This window comes from Nematolebias whitei, chromosome 15, assembly GCF_014905685.2.
Source record: "Nematolebias whitei isolate Nwh7 chromosome 15, NemWhi1, whole genome shotgun sequence".
NCBI classification, from domain to species: Eukaryota; Metazoa; Chordata; class Actinopteri; order Cyprinodontiformes; family Rivulidae; genus Nematolebias; species Nematolebias whitei.
In genome coordinates this window covers 13620097-13636296 of record NC_056512.1, presented here as the reverse complement: position 1 = coordinate 13636296, position 16200 = coordinate 13620097, and the positions used below count along the sequence as shown (strand labels likewise).

Genomic DNA, 16200 nt, shown 5'->3' with positions numbered 1-16200 from the left:
TATATATATATTATATTATATATATATGAATTTATATATATATATATTTATATACACACACACAACATACATATGCACACATACATACATACATACGCATACATATTTATACACACACACAAACTCACGTGTGTGTGTGTGTGTGTGCATGTGCGTGCACATCTTTTATGAGTGTATGTGAAGTCAGTGATTAGACAGACAGAAGAAGTGGCTTCTATCCCTCGGAGAGCACATTGAGTCCCACGACCTATTATCATGGTCTAATTTTAAAAAATAGACCATAAAAGAACTGCCCTAGATAAACACACATGTAGAGGCATGCAAGCAAAAACATTATCATACCGCCTTCAGCAGTAGGAGATAATGAATGCAATGAATAGATCTCTGTAGGAAGTTCTGGTTCAGATGTTCAACATTGTTTACTTCAGTTTCAGCAGATGTAAAAATCCATGCGTATACAGGAACAAGTATGTTACATACAAATATACAAAATTATTGTTTATCTATAATATTTATATCTATATATCTTTAATATCTTCACAGAATATTTTGTCATCAGACTCTGACTCATTTTGATGACCACACCTGGTTTAGGTAAAAGGGATCACAGAGAAGTGAAGGCTTCTGGGATAGTTGCAATTGTTATCATCATTGCAATATTACACATTCCTACTGCACACCACAGGTTTCCTCAATTTTTACAGCTTTAGCTATAACATTACTGCTTTATAAATTTGCAGACTTGGTCCCTGGTTAGGCTTTTAGACATAATCATTTTCCTCTATTTTCTTTTTCTTTTATCTCTGTAGTTGACAACAAATGTTCTCAACACATTTTTGCACTCTAATCAACATCCTATACTATTCCTTTCACAGGCTCTTTGCACTACATACACAAGAACAGCTCAAACATCTCCTTCTCATGCACCAGCAATTAAATAAATACCACAGAAGTAAGAAAAATATATATAATTCTCGTCAAAACAATGTTTGTTCAGGTGTGATCATTCAGGATCATGTTATCTGAATAAAAAAGTCACAATGTATGTTTACGGTAAAACTAATATATTTTTTCCTTGCTTTTCTCTCTACAGTATGTGGCATTTGGCTCACTCTTCTTCATTCTCCTTTCCATCTCTACCTTCTGCCTGGAGACACATGAGGTCTTCAATACTATCTACAACAAAACGGAGAATGTTACTGTTGGGAATGTAACACGTGAGGAGGTACAGTGAATCCTCTGTAAGGTGGAAGTTTATTTAAATTGACTGGATGGAAGTAATCTATTCAATAAATGTGAGAACCTATTAAAAAAAGTTTGAAAAAATGACAATACTCTTTCAGTAATTTAGCAGTATCAGGAATGATGAAAATATGTTAGCTTTACACAACTATGTATTCATGGTTTATTATAAATGGAAAACTAAAGTCTTACTAACATTAAAATGTTGAATTGTCATGTTTGGTGAGGAAAGGGTGAACCAAAACTCAAGGAGGACTCGAAAGTAAAACAAACTAATTTATTAAACAAGAAAAAAACCAAAGGCTGACGTGGCAGCAAAAACACTCACAGGTAAAACCACGAGAAGACAAGGAGGAGAAGACAAACATGAATGGCATGTAAGCGCAATGCACAGACACAATGACAACACAGGCTTTATAAAGGAACTAATGAGGGAATTCTGATAACACCTGGGGAGAGACAATATCAGGTGTGTGTGTGTGTGGGGGGGGGGGGGGGGACTAAGGCCCTATTTACACAAGAACAACCTCTGGAAACGTTAGTGTTTTTTTTTTCAATGTTTATTGGGGTCAATGAACAAGAAATGAGCAGGTTTACATGAAAACACTACTTTCCATGAGAGTCGGGTTGCCAGATAAGAAATTATGAACTATAGTACTGTGGCTTTAAAATGGTAGTATTTTGACCTAAACTGTCATATGTGCTGAGTAAAGATTTTCTAAGATGAGGTGTGTGTTGTGTTTGGTGAACATGTGCACAGAAAAGGAGTGGGTAAATAAGATATTTTAAATTTATCTGGTAACCCTGATGCAGGGCTCAGCTGCATTCATCATGCATACAGCGTCTGCATGACAGTTACGTCCAAACTGGTGGATACACCAACGTCTCTTTGGAGCCTGAATTTTATTATTATTGGTGGGATGAAATATGCTAATTTTTTGGGACAGGCATTTTGGGTTTTCATTAGCTGTATGCCATAATCATCAGTATTAAAACAATTAAAGACCTGAAATATTTCAGTTGGTGTGCAATGAATCTGAAATATATGAAAGTTTCATTTTTATCATTACATTATGGAAAATAATGACCTTTATCACAATATGCTAATTTTTTGAGAAGGACCTGTACTTCTGAATCAGTATAAATCAGTTAATCTTCACATTCCTACTAAAGATTATATTAGATTGTAGGATATCAGTATTGTTCTGCGACATTTTCACTGGATCGTGGAATGTCCCTACATACGGTACTCTCACTGCCCGCTGGTGAAGTAAGATGGCCGCCCCTGCTGTACCTCATTCTGTTGAGGCTTTCTTTTTATATAAAACAATTAATTTCTCTCAGCCATCTCTTTATTGCTCAGTATGTGAGATTACACTGATATGAAGTTTCAATGCAACTTTCTTGCATGGCATTTTATCAAATACTGAATTGGAAATTTGTTATTAAATAGGATAAGTACCTTGAACTCAACTAAATCCTTGCTTATTTTCTGAAACTCTTAGGTACTGACCTTTTTGTCAAAGCTGCTCTGTCATTATGGCTCATTTTTACATCTTGTATAACTGCAAATCAAAATAACAAAACAAGCATGTCTGTTGAGTGTTAATGATTTTTTTATACTGAATAATTGGATCAGTTAGATGGTCAATGGTAAGTGAAATTAGTCACGAGAGCTAAACATTTGGCTGTTGTAATGTTCACCACATGTTAAACTGTTATTCTCACCAGACATCAAGCAAACAACTAAACTTTGGTTCCACTTTGTGACATTATCTTCACTCTAATCACTATCCAAAAGATAGAGTATTCTAATGAATAAATTAATTATTTGAATTATATATTTTTAAAACCCCTTCTCTTTGTGTTTTACTTTTCAGATAGTGTATGAAGTTGTTACAGATGGCTGGCTGACATATGTGGAGGGCGTCTGTGTCATCTGGTTCACCATTGAGGTGATGCTGCGTGTCATCTTTTGCCCTGACAAGGCAGAGTTCTTCCGCAGTGCCCTTAACATCATAGACTTTGTGGCTATTGTGCCCTTTTATCTAGAGGTGGCTCTCAGTGGCCTCTCCTCTAAAACAGCCAAAGATGTGTTGAGCTTCCTGCGTGTAGTGCGCTTTGTCCGTATCTTGCGTATATTCAAGCTGACCCGACATTTTGTTGGTTTACGAGTCCTTGGCCACACCTTGAGGGCGAGCACCAATGAGTTCTTGCTGCTAATTATATTCTTGGCACTGGGTGTCCTGATCTTTGCTACCATGATCTACTATGCTGAACGTATTGGAGCTGACCCAGACGATCCAACAGCTGCAGCCCACACTAACTTTAAGAACATCCCCATTGGCTTCTGGTGGGCTGTTGTGACCATGACCACTCTGGGATATGGAGATATGTACCCTGAGACATGGTCAGGAATGCTGGTGGGGGCCCTCTGTGCCTTGGCAGGTGTTTTGACTATTGCCATGCCTGTGCCCGTCATTGTGAACAACTTTGGTATGTACTATTCCCTGGCCATGGCTAAGCAAAAGCTCCCCAAGAAAAGGAATAAGCACATCCCGAGAGCACCACAGCCAGGAAGCCCTAACTATTGCAAGCCAGATGCTCTGGCCATTGCAACAGCCTCTCCAGACAGACTACTGGGCAATGTGCTTGGGCCAGGCATCGTGGGATCCGGCAGCATGATTGGTACTGGAGACTGTCCGCTGGCGCAAGAAGAGATCATCGAGATAAACAGGGCAGGTGAGTGAAAGAACATACTAAGGCCAAACACAATTTTATGTCATGCTATTTAATAATGTACACATAAAACAACTTTTTGTTTTGTTATTGTGAGAGATCAAAACATATGCTGGTTAACAGGTTTGGGCCAAACGTCAGAACATAAATTAACACTGTAACTGTAACAATAGTGGCAAGAACTCGTCTGACAGCCAGAGAAAATCTTGATACATGAGAAAATCATTAAGAACATACACTGGACCTTGTTTTAACACGTGTTGTGACTGTTAGTAATCTTGAAATCGGTGATAATGTGTTTTCAGACCACATGCCAGTCAGGTTTGAGTTCACCCTCCCCCGTTTAACTCCTAAGCCGTGTGCTCCTGCACGTAGTAGCCGGGCCATTAACCACTTCACTGCCGCACGTTTCACTGATGTTCATAACTCTGAAATGATCATTCAGCCCCCGGTGTTTCTCACCACCACTGAGGAGCTGACATCCCAGTTCAACTCCGTCTGCTTAAAGACTCTGGATCATGTTGCTCCTGTAAAAACTAGAAAATCGAAACTCAGATCAGAACCTTGGCTGAATGACGTCACCAAGGCCGTTAGACAGCAGTGTAGGAGGGTGGAACGCAAATGGAGGAAAGACAGGCTGCAGGTCTCTTTTCAAATACTAAAAGAGAGTTGGTGTCGTTATCAGAAAGCAGTAAAAGCTGCTAAATCTGAATACTTATCTGATACCATTGCCTCAAACTCTCACAACCCACGTGTCCTGTTCTCCACCCTAAACTCTGTTCTCCACCTCACTGAACCATCACCTCTGGAAGCCTCAACTGAGCTGTGCGTCAACTTCCTACATTTCTTTTTAGAAAAAATTGCGACCACCCGGGCTCTCATTTCCCCTCCAACTAATGACCCATCCATCCCATCTCAATCTGTAGCTCTATTTGACCATTTTGAGCCCATCTTCTGCCTTCTCTAGAACAGGTCATGTGCTGCTTGAAACCTTCTGGTTTCCCCTTTGATGTGGTCCCCCCTCGACTACTAAAGGAGGTTTTTCCTACTCTAGGTCCGTCCATTCTTGCTATTGTGAATAGCAGTTTATCCACTGGTGTAGTGCCAAAAACCTTAAAGCATGCTGCTGTTCAACCTCTCCTGAAAAAAACAAACCTTGACCCCTCAGTCGTATCCAACGTCCGGCCCGTCTCCAGACTCCCATTTGTTTCTAAACTACTGGAGAAAATAGATGAGTCCCAGTTGATGTGCTTCCTGGAGGATCACGCCATCTTAGAGCTATTCCAATCTGGCTTTAAACCTCTCCATAGCACCGAAACTGCCTTACTTAAGGTTTTTAATGACATCTTCTTATCCACAGATACTGATGATTCTGTGCTGCTTGTCCTATTGGACCTCACATCCGCTTTTTACACTATCAACCATGAGATCCTCATTGCTAGGTTGGAGCAGTGGGTGGGCATCACAGGGTCAGCCCTCAATTGGTTCAGATCCTACCTCACTGACAGATCCTTTTGTGTTTCCATCAAAGATTTTAGTTCTGCAGCGGCAGACCTTAAATGGGGGGTTCCGCAGGGGTCCATCCTGGGTCCCCTTCTATTATTTTTATACCTGCTGCCACTTGGTGCTATTTTCTGGAAACACAACATACCCTTTCACTTCTACGGCGATGACTGTCAAATTTACTTCCCTCTAAGACACAATGATACATGCTCTATTCATCCTCTGCTCAACTGCCTGGCTGACATCAGAGACTGGATGGCTTTAAATTTCTTAAGTTTCAATGAAAAGAAGTTTGAAGTCATGTTGTTCCCTCCCAACGACACGATCACAAACCACTGCATCAAATTTTCCACTCTAGCCCTGTCAGAAAAACTAAGAGTCACTAATCTGAGAGTGATAATGGACCCTTCCCTGAAACTTAACAATCATGTAAACATGATTGTTAAATCATGTTTCTTCCAACTGAGGTGGCTGTCTAAGCTGAAGCCCATTTTGTCCAAAAATAACCTGGAGACAGTAATACACACATTCATTACATCTAGGCTTGATTATTGCAATTCGCTCCTGTTTGGTATAAGTCAGACCTCGATTGCATGACTACAACTGGCCCAGAATGCAGCAGCTCGATGTTTAACCGGTACAGGCAAAAAAGAGAATATTACACCAGTCTTGGTCTCCCTGCACTGGCTACTGGTTCACCTTCGAATCCAGTTCAAAATACTTCTGTATGTCTACAAATCACTGAACAGTCCCCCCCCCCCCCCCCCCCCACACACACACACACACACACACATCTCTCTGATTTGCTACAGCCGTATGTCCCATCACATTCTCTGAGGTCAGCGGACCAGTTACTTCTCACAGTTCCAGGAACTCGTCTTAAGCGCAGATGTGACAGGGCCTTCTCTGTAGCAGGACCAAGACTTTGGAATGAGTTACCTCTGCTTGTCAGACAAGCCCCCTCCCTCTCGGTTTTCAAATCTCGTTAAAAAAACCACTACTATTCCATAGCTTTCAACATCAGATGATCTGTGTTTGAACCTGTATGCTCCACACTGGTTAGTCGTTATATTTATTATCTGCAACATTTTTATGTCTATATTCTGATTTACTTCATTTTGTATATTGTTTTGTGTGTTGCTTGTTTTTCTGTCTGTACAGCACTTTGGTTGGCCTTGTCGCTGTTTTAAGTGCTCTATAAATAAAATGGTATGGTAATGTATGGTAATTCCTAATCTTCTCCATCCTTGTCACTCTTAAGGAGAACCTCAACATCTTCTTCTCTGCCATCTCCAGTTCTTTCTCCTGTCTTCTTGTTAAGGCCAGTTTTCCCAAATCACACATAGCTCACCTCACTACTCTCTTATACACATTTACTTTGACCTTTGCTACCACCTCTTAGTCACAAATAACTCCTGAAACTCTCTTTCCAGTCCATCTTGCTTGGACTCTCATCTTCACCTCTTCATTCCACTCCACAATTTCCTGGACAGTTAATCCTAAATACTTTAAGTCCTGGATCTTTGTGTCCTCTGCTCCTTATAGCCTCATTGTTACACCTGCCTCTCTCTCATTCATACATGTGTACACAAATACACAATGGAGTTCTTTCTGGCCCTCTGTACTTCTCCATCATCATCCTCAAACAAATATGACATCTGTGATGCTCTTTCTTGGCATGAAACCATACTGCTGCTCACAGATAGTCACCTCTCATTTAAGTCTATATTCCACAACTCTCTCCCAGATCTTCATCATGTGATTCATCAACTTAATTCCCCTGTAGTTGCTACAACTCTGTACTTCACCCTTGTTCTTAAAATGGGCACCAGCACACTTCTTCTCCATTCCTCAGGCATTTTCTCACCCTCAAATATAACATGAATATTTGAGTCCAAAACTTCATTGCCATCTCTCCAAGACATGTTCAAACCTCCAGTGGTATGTCTTCATGTCCTACTGCCTTCCCCTTCTTCATTATTTTCAGAGCTTTCTGGACTTCACCCTCACTAATCTTTCCCACTTGCTGGGCCACAGCTTCTGTGACCACTACTCTTCTTTCTCTTTCATTCTCTTCATTCAGTAGCTCCTCAAAGTACTCCTTCCATCTTCCCATTATGCTCTCCTCACTTGTTAGAACATTACCATTCCTATCTTTAACAAGCCTAACTTGCTTCACATCCTTTCCAACCTGATCCCTTCGTCTTGTCAGTCAATACAGGTCCTTCTCTCTAACCCCTTACTGTCCAGCTACTTGTACAACTCATCATACAACTTTTGTTTTACTTTTGCTGCCATCTTCTTTGCCCTGAGTTGCATATTCCTGTGTACTCTCTTCTGTCCTCTAACTGTCCCATTTCTTCTTAGCTAAACTCTTCCTCTGGATTACTTCCTACACTTCATTATTCCTCTGCCAGGTTTCTTTCTCATCTTTTTGTCTCTCGTCATGAAGTGAAGAGGGGAATTGGAAATTCCCTCTGTCCATCGATCCATCTTGTAAGCTGGATAACTTGAAAAATAAGTGAGATACCGACTTCTTTTTGGGTGCATCTGCATCCAAGTGTTCGAAAAGTCCCTGCTGAAAATTGTGTTGCCGCATCAATATCCATGATGACCACCACTATATACATGTAAACTGGCCACCTCAGTCATTTGAGTAATCCATGTGTTTTAGATTGTGTATTGCTTAAAGTTTATATTGCTTATAGTATATCAAACTTTGATGTTTTGAACCACTTTGGCCATGGCTACCTCAGATGAGTCAACGGGGGAGAGGGCGGACTCCAGAGACCAACTTACCACCATAAAACTGGTTAGCCCACTATGTGAGTGTGCTACTTGTGGGACTGAGTTTGTCGTGGCTCTTCTAACAGATGATGTCTTTTGGATGAAAGACAAAACATTTCAACAAAACAAGAAACCATCCAGAGGACCTGACTTAATTTTGTTGAATTTCTTTTACCCAGATTATTGAGTGTGAACTTTAATGCGTATAGTATACCGGTAGTTTCCTCAAATGATTGGGGTGACCAGTGGCATGGCCAGAGATTAATCTATGATGGCCAATGTCACCAATGGCCCTCTGGCTTCACTACTGAAAATTGCTATAGCTGCCCGTCAGGATCCATCACTCTGTGCTGCCTCAGATAAACTAAAAAAAAAAAAAAATTATCTTCTTTTCCACATTGTAGCTCATACCCACTTGAATATCTTGCACCACAAACATTAAGGTTTACTTTCATTCTCTGTTCAAATTTAGTCCAGAAAAATAAACTGCAAACATTTGCAATTCAAATCTCTCAGCGTTTGTCGGATGTGGGTATAGAAATGAAAACTGAAGTGGCATTAAATCATTTAAGGGGTTTTTCTGGAGCCATCTATGAATTTAAAGTTAGTTTCCAAAATCTATGTGATCCATCCATCCATCCATTTTCTTCCGCTTATCCGGGGTCGGGTTGCGGGGGTAGCAGTCTAAGTAGGGAGGCCCAGACTTCCCTCTCCCCAGCTACTTGGGCCAGCTCTTCCAGGGGAATCCCGAGGCGTTCCCAGGCCAGCCGAGAAACATAGTCCCTCCAGCGTGTCCTGGGTCTTCCTCTAGGCCTCCTTCCGGTGGGACGTTTCCGGAACACCTCACCAGGGAGGCGTCCAGAAGGCATCCTAAACAGATGCCCAAGCCACCTCAACTGGCTCCTCTCGACGTGGAGAAGCAGCGGCTCTACTCCGAGTCCCTCCCGGATGATCAAGCTTCTCACCCTGTCTCTAAGGGAGAGCCCAGACACCCTGCGGAGAAAACTCATTTCGGCTGCTTGTATCCGAGATCTCATTCTTTCGGTCACAACCCAAAGCTCGTGACCATAGATGAGGGTGGGAACGTAGATCGATCGGTAAATTGAGAGCTTCGCCTTTTGACTCAGCTCTCTCTTCACCACGACAGACCTGTACAGCGCCCGCTTCACTGCAGATGCTGCACCTATCCGCCTATCGATCTCACGCTCCATTTTTCCCTCATTCGTGAACAAGACCCCAAGATACTTGAACTCCTCCACTTGGGGTAGGACCTCCTCCCTGACCCGGAGAGGGCACTCTACCCTTTTCCGGCTCAAGACCATGGCCTCAGATTTGGAGGAACTGATCTTCATCCCCGCCGCATCGCATTCGGCTGCGAACCGCTCCAGTGAAAGCTGTAGATCACGATCTGATGAAGCCAATAAGACCACATCATCTGCAAAAAGCAGAGACGCAATCCTAAGGCCACCAAAACAGATCCCCTCAACACCTTGGCTGCACCTAGAAATTCTGTCCATAAAAGTTATGAACAGAATCGGTGACAAAGGGCAACCTTGGTGGAGTCCAACTCTCACCGGGAACAAGCCCGACTTACTGCCGGCGATGCGGACCAGGCTCTGACACCGGTCATACAGGGACCTAACAGCCCTATCAAAGGGCCCGGTACCCCATGCTCCCAGAGTACCCCCCACAGGGCCCCACAGGGCCCCCCGAGGGACGCGGTCGAACGCCTTCTCCAAGTCCACAAAGCACATGTAGACTGGTTGGGCAAACTCCCACGCACCCTCCAGGACCCTGCTGAGAGTGTAGAGCTGGTCCAGTGTTCCACGGCCAGGACAAAAACCGCACTGTTCCTCCTGAATCCGAGGTTCGACTATCCGACGGACCCTCCTCTCCAGAACCCCCGAATAGACCTTACCAGGGAGGCTTAAGAGCGTGATTCCCCTGTAGTTGGAACACACTCTACGGTCCCCCTTTTTGAATAGGGGGACCACCACCCCGGTCTGCCAATCCAGGGGAACTTCCCCCGATGTCCACGCAATATTGCAGAGTCGCGTAAGCCAATCTATGTGATGTGGTATGTTTTTAAAAAAGGAGGTAAAATATCAGCAATATGTTCTGCAATCATTTATGCAAATGAGTTTAAAGGCAATGGGTCTGAGAGATGTTGTTTTATTATGTATTTTGAAAAGACTTTATAAACATGGAGTGTTATCCTCCAGATGTACTATTTAGTATGATAACTACTTGATAATGTTGTTTTCAAGTTTTTGCACAGTCTGTGACCTTCTCTTTTTTGTTGTCTTATCTACACATGCACAAAGAAGAAATTCTCAGCCATTTAATTTGACAAGTTTACAAAATTTAAACCTCAACTATGCAGTCTGATTTACAAGAACAAGATATATCTGACTGGAATTTGTGTCCATACAAAACCAGCTGCAGTCAGAGACCCGCTGCACGTTCAGTACGCAGACGAATCATGCGTACGCAGAGATAATGTTCATCTCACATCGCTGATATTAGCTTTTTTCCCCCGTAGAATCGTTAATGTTTTTTTTTTTTGGGGGGGGGGGGATCTTTGATGGATTTGTTTGTTTGTTATTGTTTTGTTTCTTTTTCATCTCTTAGGAATCATTAAACTCTAATGTAGTAAAGATGCACTGTACCAGATTTATTGCTAATTTCCATCTTTAGTCCCTAAAATAAATTTTATTTATTATTTATTATGTTTTGTTTTGATTTATGAAATGTGGGTCTGTACAAAGCACTAAAGTCATGAAACTTATTCATAAAGCTCATTTGAAATTGTAAACACATTAAGAGTGTTTTGACTCACGTTTTGTCCCTGCAATATTTCCATTTATCCCTCCTGCAGTCTAGATCACAGTTACGGTGAAATCAACAAATATGTAAATTAGGCGATGAGGTCATTTAGTGGCTTACAGCAAGTTTTAGAACAGCCAAGAGCTACTTCCCTTACTGAGGAGTTGACAACAGCAAACGTTCCACAAGATCAAATCGTTTTCTGGAACATTTGTTCCAAATGATTCAATCTCCTGAGCGTTCCATTTTACTTGACAAACAGAAGGCTTTTACAAATGGAGTTGTGATGACTGGAATAACGCACAGGTGACATAATGAGCAGATGGAGAGGGGTTGCTAATTAAATGAGGGCAAGGAAGGCTGAAGGAAACAATGACAATTTGAAAATGTGTTAAAGAAATGTCTGGATGAAACAAATAGGCAAAGCCAGGTGATATGAAGAAAATCACAAGCTCAAACCCAAATGAAATACAAACACCCTAAGATCATGACAAACAATTAACGGCTTAATGGCTAATGCAAATGAATTAATGTAAACAATGTAACATTGTGTTGTGAGTTGCAAGATTGAATTAAAAGAAAAATAAGCAGACACATGGATCAGCTTTAGTTCACCTTCTTTACTTCCTTACTTTCTCCTCCTCTCCTCCCGTCATCCTCTGCATAGTATATTTTAAACGTACAGTCTTATAGTGACGCCTGGTGTCCATTCTATGCAATAACAATTCAGCAGCAGAACACAACACATCGGAAAGCTCTAAGATCCACAGTACAACAGAAAATATGTTGAATATTAATTATTGTTGTGCACCTGAGCAGAAGATGCATAAAGACCACTCCAGAAAAATATTTTTCACCAAATCTAAATTTTCCAAAAGAATATACAAATTTCAGGCCTTTTCTGCATTGACTCACAAAGTTATTTTAAAGCAGGTGGAAATTGGGGAGTGGTGGCACAGAGGTTAGAGAAGGTGGGCCTGTGATCGGAAGATCGCCGGTTCAAGCCCTGGTACTGACAGCATCAAAAATGTGGGTGGGGTAGGTGAAGCACCCACACCTGTCCCCACCCTCATTCGCCCCACTCTGGGCCCATGAGCAAGGTCCTTAACCCCCACCATCTGCTCCCTAAACAGGTCTCTCTTGAAAATTAGTTCTCATGGCTCAATGAGACTACCTGGATAAATAAAGGGTCAATGAAAAAAAAAAAATTGTGTTGAGTAATCATTTTACAGTTTTCAACTATCTTCCTTTAACAGCTTGCTCTTTCAAATTTACTTAGAAGTGAGTTTCCAACCTGTTTTTCCAAGATCTTTGACTTTGACATGAATATTTAGGAGTAAACTGGTCTGTAGAAGCTAGTCTGCTAGGTCTTTATCTTTCTTTTCTATAGGATGGATTTAAGCCTCAGGAAGGAGGGATGTAAACAGACAATAATTAAAACATATCTAAAAGAAACTGAGACAATTGTCTGAAGAATTTATTTTGTCAACCTTTGTAGTAAATCTGTCAGGTCCAGGAGGTTTTTGATTATTCTTTTATATGGAGGCCCTGAGGTGTAAATGAACAACATTTGGAAAAAACAGAATTACATTAAGCCAAACCACCATATGGCCACAATAGTTTCATGTTAATAGAGTAAAAAAAAAAAAAAAAAAAAAAACACTAAACCCTCCCCCCACTACCACCACCACTTCTGGTTTGGCTTAATGTAATTCCATTTTTTCCAAATGTGATTCTGTTTTTTTTACATGTTGTTCATTTACACCTTAGGACCACCGTACTTTTAATATTTTAAATTATTTATTTTATTTTGAACGTGCATAATGTATTGATTATTTTTTATTAAACCAGTTTTTACTTTTGTTACTTCTCTCATCAATAATTATTCATATTTTTCCTTCCTTTTGTTATTTTCACCGTAACTCAACCACCCCACTCTTATTTTTACAGACTCTAAGCCGAATGGTGACGCAGCAGCAAGTGCAGCAGCTTTAGCCAACGAAGACTGCCCCACCATTGACCAAGTTCTTGGGGATGAGCGCAGCCCAGCCACCGGAGGTCTTGGCTCCAACACCAGCCGCGAGCGGTATCCACACGACCGGGCCTGCTTTTTGCTGAGTGCAGGAGAGTTTCAACGCACTGTAGATGGGAATGTTCGAAAAGGTAGGAGGCCGAGGAGAAGCAGCTTAGGTACCAGCAGGGAAGTGCCACTCGAAGCAAAGTCATAATTATATGTACTGTGCAAAGTTGATTAATTAACGCACATGTAAACATAACAAATGTCTAAAATGGCATTAAATCAGATATGCACAAACATACTCAAAGTGTGTAGATCATGCTACATATTTAGGCACATGGTTTGATTTAAAAATAAATAAAAAAAATCATTCTAATGTGAAAGTAAAATATGTCAAAATTTGACTTTTTGACCACTTACCTTAAACCCCAGCTGTCATATCACATTACTTCATCATCAGCACAATGTTTACTGGCAAAGCAGGTCCTGTTCTGCAGTCTCTCCTTGCAGACTTTTTTAAATTTAGATGTCACCTTTTCATTTCAGTCACTTTTTACCAGAGCGGTGTTGAGAGAAACAGACCTGCTGAATAGTTTCTTTTCACGACAACTCCAGTGTGAATGACAAAAAATAAAAACTGTGACGTGGGCTGAGAACGGCTGAAACTGGAGATTCCTCTGTGGATTTTCACTTTTCACCTTAGAGCTAGTTTTTAGGAAGATATAAGACAACCGTCCAACTAAGAACTGATGTGGTTTGTCCTGATGCATGCTCAATAATCCAGGTAGAAAAATCCAAAAAAGTTCAATCTGGTCCTCTGGACATTCAAAAAAACAAAAAACAAAACCAAGCAAAAAAATATAGAAACGTTTCGTCTCTCATCCGAGAGACTTCCTCAGTCTGAGGAGCTGTATTCAGCTCAGTCTCTTAAATAGCACCTTCTCAGAGTGGATCAACCAGTTTGCTGCTGACAACCAAAACCAGCTGCTCACATGCTCAAGAAGGACCATCAGCCTAACAATGGATCATTAGCACACTGATGGCTGTTTACTATTCACAGAGGGCTGAGTGATACTAGCAATCACAGCATTGTAAGAGGGGGACAATTGAACACGTAGGCCTCCACCCCTGTTTAATGATGGACGATTTCTTTTCACAAAGATGGCCTCCTTTACTCCTCTCTCAAACCATCGTTCCTCTCTATCCAGGATGTGCACATCTTCATCCCTGAAAGAGTGACCGCTGGCCTGGAGATGAGTGTAGACCGCAGAGTCCTGGCCTGATGATGTTGATCTTCTGTGCTGGGCCATCCTTTTGGTCAGTGGCTGTTTTGTTTCCCCGATGTAAGACTGATCACAGCCCTCCTGACACTGAACAGCATACACAACATTACTATGTTTGTGCCGGGGGACTGGATCTTTGGGATGAACCAGTCTTTGCCGTAATGTATTTTGGGGTTTAAAAGCCACTGGGACGTTATGTTTAGAAAATAAACGTCTCAGTTTCTCTGATACTCCCTCAACATATGGAATGACCACTGGTCTGGGTTCCTCCTTTTCAAATGATGGCTGACTGGAGTCCTGCTTGGGTTTCTTCTCTGCTTTCAGGAAGGCCCAGTTAGGATATCCACATTGCTCTAGAGCCTGTCTTGTGTGGGATTTCTCCTTCTGCCTGGCTCCTGAGTTAGTGGGGACGCTGCTCTGTGATACAGAGTCCTGATGACTCTTAACTTGTGCTCCAAAGGGTGATGGGAGTAAAACTGCAAATACTGGTCTGTGTGGGTGGGTTTGCAGTACACCTCAGTTTGCAAATGTCCTCTATCAGAGACTGAGACCTAACAGTCCAAGAAAGCCAACCTGCCATTTTTTTACATCTATAGAGTTTGTTTTCTAATGCAGACCATACCTCCCAGCAAAGGTGAGATGGAGAATAAATGGAAGAGGGCAAGAGGACACTGAAGTTGGTTGGCTTGAGTTTGAAGCCCATACCTTCTAAAACCTCTTTGACTAAGAGAAAGGAGATCATGTCTGGAGCAGCAACGGCAGGCTGAAAGTTGTGATAGTGCAATGTCATCTACCGCTAGAATGGAGAGACCAGAGGCCTCATGGGCAAAAGACGCTTGAGCACTAAAATAGGGGTGTATGCCACTTTTCCACAGAAAAGTTCAGATAAATCAATAAATGGCAAATGGACTGTACTTATATAGCACCTTTCTATTTAGTCAAGACCCTCAAAGCTCTATACAACACAATCTGTGCCTCATTTACCCATTCATACAGCACTCTACTACATCTCTACAAAGCTAATCTGAATCTGTAGAGACTAATCAGAGCTTTAGATCACATTCATACACCGATGGGACACACATCGGAGGCTATGAGGGGTTCAGGGACACTTCAACATGTGACTGCTGATGGAATTGAACCCCCAGATCTCCCAGAGGACGACTGCTCTAACCACTCAGCCACAGCTGCTCCTTCCCAAAATTGAAATGATTGTGAAAACATGTGCTGCCTCGCACCAACTTCATAAATGGCATATGCACATTTTGATTTTGGTCTGTTAGTGACACTTAGAGGTTATGATGGGAAGCTGTTCATAATGTGAAAAAAAAACCCAGTGGACACTAGTGAGGCTTGCATTACTAAACAACTGTTTGAGCGTTCTGGTTCACTGACAGTAAGAAATACAACACTTTTGCGAATTTTGTTTTTAATATTCTAAACCAAAAAGTAAGACATACATATTTGTAATTTAATACTACTTTTGCATGGTGCTGGAGCATTTTAAATTCACTTTGAACTGTCAAATAATGAATAAAATATCCTGCCATCATTTTTTGGCTGTCAGTATCCTGCATTCCAGTGATGATTAATCGTCAAAATTGTAATTGGCAAATTCATCCACAACAGTTTTTATTATGTATGACATAGTTTAATTTATTGATTCAGTCTATTAAAAAGATCAGCTAAAGATTCTAATGTGACGTAAAATTCTTCCTCTTTGACCAGATTTTTTAAATTCACTTGTGTGTTTTTCAGTATAAAAAATAGCTGGAAAAAGTTCATAAACTTGAATAAGCTCAG

At 41.3% G+C, this 16200-nt stretch overlaps 1 protein-coding gene across 1 annotated transcript in view; it reads left to right on the top strand.

Annotated features, from left to right (window-relative positions):
• LOC119421461 (potassium voltage-gated channel subfamily C member 1) overlaps window positions 1–16200 on the top strand; it is a 64599-nt gene that overhangs the window by 35723 nt on the left and 12676 nt on the right. Inside the window, exons 2-4 of the mRNA XM_037688813.1 lie at window positions 1094–1225; window positions 3123–3984; window positions 13048–13260. Of these exons, the coding sequence (XP_037544741.1) occupies window positions 1094–1225; window positions 3123–3984; window positions 13048–13260 (1207 nt within the window). The remainder of the gene's footprint in view (window positions 1–1093; window positions 1226–3122; window positions 3985–13047; window positions 13261–16200) is intronic.